Source organism: Montipora foliosa, chromosome 4, assembly GCF_036669935.1.
Source record: "Montipora foliosa isolate CH-2021 chromosome 4, ASM3666993v2, whole genome shotgun sequence".
NCBI lineage: Eukaryota > Metazoa > Cnidaria > Anthozoa > Scleractinia > Acroporidae > Montipora > Montipora foliosa.
In genome coordinates, this window is record NC_090872.1 from 30,960,132 (window position 1) to 30,965,131 (window position 5,000).

General features: G+C 38.2%; 1 protein-coding gene across 1 annotated transcript in view; it reads right to left on the reverse strand.

Moving 5' to 3' along the window:
* LOC138001208 (pancreatic lipase-related protein 2-like) overlaps positions 1–5,000 on the reverse strand; it is a 26,301-nt gene that overhangs the window by 2,201 nt on the left and 19,100 nt on the right. Inside the window, exon 5 of the mRNA XM_068847862.1 lies at positions 3,830–4,141. Within this exon, the coding sequence (XP_068703963.1) occupies positions 3,830–4,141 (312 nt within the window). The remainder of the gene's footprint in view (positions 1–3,829; positions 4,142–5,000) is intronic.

Sequence of the window (5,000 nt, forward strand, 5' to 3'; positions counted from 1 at the left end):
GTTAAATTGGTTATCCACATTTTACCTAGGGTGTATATGCACTCTGCATTTATTCATACACTTAACTATATTCAGCTCAGGATCAACATTAAATCATAGTAAGGGAACAAAGAACTGTACTATGCACTTACCGGTACTCGAACTCGGACCCTCCAAATCTTCACCACTACACTACAACTGACGACGAACTGTGTTGGGTTGAGCGGCTAAACCCAACACAGTTCTTAAAAGAAGGCAGTGTGGCCCAGTGGTTAGGGCGCTTGCCTTAAGATCCGGAGATCCCGGTTTCAAGACCCGCTCTGACCACTCGTTGAATTTGTTCCTGGTAGTCCCTGGTTCAACTTCCCAGCTGCACTTGTAAACAGCCAACTGGTTTGCCTCCGGCCAGTTGGGATTCTTAACAGTTGTTGTTTCATTGGCCCTGGAAAGCCCCCATGGCAGGCGGTCAATTAAGTATGTATATCTTTTATTATTTACTTTTCCATACTAAGTCAATTGATATCTATGTATAATAACCGTACCAGAACTAATCCTAACCTGACCCTAATTTTTCTGTACACTTAATTTAGGCTCCAAAAGAAGTTTCGTCGATTCACTGATCTGAGTGCGTATTCAACCTAGATAAAACGAGGTTTACCAATTTAACCTAGGCAACAACGGATTCAGGAATGAAGGGGGTAGTTTCTTTGGTGCTGCTTCGGTGGGGAAGCAGTATACAAAAATTTGGCTTTATCAACGGAGTTGATAATGTAAATTGGTCACCGTACAGAGATTCTAAAAGCTGACGTGTTGAGCGTTAGCCCTTCGTCAGAGCGAATCGAGGAATTATGGGTTACGTGTAGTTTTTATAGTAGAGTAGGAGCTACGCTATTGGTGGTAACATGGCAACGTAAAAAATAGGAAATATTAGTTAAATGGAAAGCGTTCGTTAATGCCGTGAGGATTAAGGGTGCCGATTTGGAAGATGAATTTTTGTTCTAGATTCTTGAGGCTTTCCGTCGTACCTAGATGTAGGGAAAGGCGGCAGATTGCCATGTGTTTTTTGGAGTGGTTAGGGAGATTAAAATGACGAGCGACTGGCTTAGATGCATCTTTGTCATTCTTCTCAACATTGCGAAGGTGTTCGCGGAATCGGTCAGCTAGTCGTCTACCTTTCTCGCCAATGTATAATTTATTGCCAATGTATAATTTATTGCACAACGGATTCAACTTGAGAACGGATTTTATCGAAGTTTATAGGAGTTCTTCTAGACGAAACTTTTTTTGTAATTTGCTTGTAAATAGTCTAATGCAACCAGTTCTGCATTATACAATACGGTCTGGGAGGAATTTTACGAGGAAATAACCAGCGCCTAGAAAAGCTGCTAAATGGACTTGCTCGTATTATTATACGGTTGAAATGGAGCACAAATAGAGAGAATTCTGCACTGGCGTTTCAGGTATTGATTTGAATAGACTCAGCAGGTTTAAACAAATGCACAACAGTATAATTATTATAGTATTTAAATGCTTCCAAGGGCTAGTTCCATCTTATTTATTAATAAGTAATTATTTTAATTACCAGGAATAGTAATTTTCATTCTTGTAATCAGCTAGAAAATATAGGGAACTTCATTTTCCCAAACCTAGTAAATTAACTCTTAGTAAAAGGTCATTCAGATATTCGGGATCACTTATATTTAATTCGTTACCTAACGAAATCAAGGAAATCTCCAATTTACGCTGTATTTTGAAAAGTCGCTTGAAATAATACGAGCGTCTCAGGTATTTAAATTTTGAATTAATTTTAACTTTATTTATTTATTTTATTTGTTTTTATCATATTTTGTTTTTGTAATATATAATGTTATATTTGGCCAGGTTGGGATGAAGATGGGCGGATACTTCATTGTAAATATTGTTTGTATGCATATGCATTTACCCTGGATGCCACAGGTTTTTTCTCTCTTAGAGCGACGGAATAGCGAGTCGCGAAGCGGCGAGAAAAACCCCTGGTACAGGCCGTCGAGTTCTTTGAGAAGGACGGTCCAATGGGATGCCATTTCATATTCCCAAAGTCAGATTTTGACCCTAACAATTTGATTGGTTCCAGGAACTTGTCACTTCTAAGGAGTACTCTGATTGGTTTAATTGCTGTCAACCTGATTCCTCGTGCCCACTATGGCCATAATCGAAACGCTGCAGAGTTCCGAAAATCGAGACTTTGAAGGCAGAAAAAGTGCAGTGGGTTCTACATTATTTTTATCATTTTTTTTTTTCGTAGATGTCCGCCAAAATTCAACTTCGGAATTTGAGTTTTTATCTTCACATTCGACATCGAAGTTTTATATGGAACATTGAATTTTTGAATTTGACATCGAAGTAAATAAGACGAATGTACCTTGGAAACCGAACATGCTGATTGGTAGGTTATATCACGTATCAAATTACTGAGTTTTCTCGATGTCAATCAAACGGGGTATGGAACTGAGGTTCTCAACGGCCTGTCCCAGAGGTTATTCCTCGCCTATTCCATCGCTCTGAGAGAGAAAAACCTCTGGCAGCCAGGGTCATATGCATTGGGCCCCTATGGATAATTATCAGCTAAGTTGGTGAATAGGCCACCCTTACGCGTTAAAGTCTTTGTTTGATAGTTTGTTTTGTAAAGTATCTTTTCTCCTTGGAGTTCATATTCTTAAAATGTTTATTTGTGGATGGGACTTTCTGGAAAAAACTAATTTAACAGGATGAATTAACTACCCTACTAATGAAAGTTCGTAGTGTTAAGTGTGCAATAGCGACCAGTTATCGAATGACGAGTTAATTCTTAGCACGCGCATGGGATTTGAAGGTCGAATCCTATTTTAAGAGCGTATGCCTACAATAGAAAACGAGCTTCCACTCCAATCAAATTATTTCCCTATAAATACCATCGCTTCTAACCCTACTCATCTGATGCCGAAACACAATACCTGACGACTTACAAGTCTTTCCTCTCAGTTTTCGTTTACTTAGAAATCTATCTTTAGAACGGCATCTCTTGCTCTAATGCATTGATGTATGTCAACTCAGCCAAACAATGTGTGAAGTCTGCGATTACTTCTTATTTGAATTTCAAAAAACCTTTTAAATTTACCCTAACCCTGACTTGCTATGAGCATAAAGTACTGAACTCAGAGATACCAGTGGTTTGCTCCAAGTGGTGTTTTCTGATCCGAGGGAAGAAGGGGGTTAAGGTCAATATTAAAAACTGTTTAACTAAAAATTAAAATAACAGTGCAACTCTTGTACTGTACTGGCATAGTGGTTAATTGCACACTCAATTTTGATGAACACAGCAAAGTATCTCTATCAGTCTAAACACCAACTATTTATTCAAAGGGTTGTCATCTTAACTGTCTATATTTTGCCGCTACGGTGTAAAGAAGGCGAACGGGTGGTCCTTGAGTGAAGGCAACGGTATCTTTAGGAGCAAGGATGGCACAGTCGGTTAGTGCGCGGCCTTGGTGCTAGAGATCCTGAGTTCGAATCCCGGATCTCGCATTCTTGTTTCGACTTCTTTCCTTTCCGTGTAGCTAAGTAGCTTTAAATACCCTTTAAAAGGAGCACTGATGGAGAGGGTGGAGTAAAATGAGCGCACCGTCGACTTCAAGTTTGTCAGTTGAATTATGTTCCGAGTTATCGACGTTAAATATGGTTACTTTACTTTTACTTTCATGTCGCACTAAAAAAAACTAGTGTACTCCAATAAACCGCTAAAACAAGAACTAATCTGGGTAAATTAAGCCCCCATTAATAACGGGAGCAGCTCCCTTATCCTCAGTCGCCTAAAATTGAGAAGTAATCTTACCAGTTATGCGGCCGACCGTCATGCTGTACTTCTTTTGCAGATAACTCCCCGCATATCCGACAACGTGAGCTCCGAGACTGAACCCAATAAGGTAGAAATTGTCAGCCAAATCCTTTGAATTGCCGTTGCAGTATATTAAGAATTGCGCAAGTTCGGCCATTTGAGCGCCGACCAGCCGTGTGTTTCCAGAGGACACTCCTAAGTCTTGATTTGCTCCAACACTCCAGTCTGTCATGATGACGTTGAAGTCACCTTTATCCAGCAGAGCATCTTTCATTCTAAGCCCCCAATCGTAATACCCAGAGGAGGTTTCTAAGAAATCAAATTAACTGTTACTTGGATCCTAAGTGCGTTCGATTAGGAGCGATTTATAATATGCCTTCAAAATTGTTATCACCTGGGACCCATAAAAGCACGTTATTTTTAACTTTTTTTTTCATTTTGAATCGTCATCATCCCAATTTTAGCTGGATTAAAAGAACCAAAACCGATTGGAAACACAATGTGCCTTAATTAGAAAAAAAAAAGATGACAAGAATGATAAACAATCAGAAAATTTAAAATAAAAACTTATGACAAGCCTACTCGGAAGTGCAAAAACTTTCAAGATGGTCATTGTACAATTAGTAATTATGAGTAGTAGTGGTTCCTTTTCTAAATATGGAAATTCGTTGTACGCATCCAATTGTTTTTTCCGAATTTGCTAAGTTAGATGAAGAGCCATTTTGTGTAATATTGTCATTATTTTTGTTCAGTGATGATGATAATGATTATTATTATTATTATTATTATTATTATTATTATTATTATTATTATTATTATTATTATTATTATTATTATTGAGGTTGATTTTGTTTTTTCTGTGCTGCAATCACATTTAACAATTTTTGTCCAAAAATTGATTTGACCTTGCAGGTATAAGTTGGATCAAACAGGTGATTCCAAATCGGCGTGATTCAAAACAACGAATATAAACTCAGGGGCCTATACAGCATAGAGGACATAATTAAAATGTTTGTTTTAATTATAATTAGGGTGTCCAGACAAGCCCTCTTCAAATGCAATGGTTATTAGCATTGAAATATATATATGTTATTCACCGGTTGAGAGGTCCGTATACGAAAAAACTGTGCCCGAGGTCTTGAGTACGGCCCGAGGCTAATAACTTTAG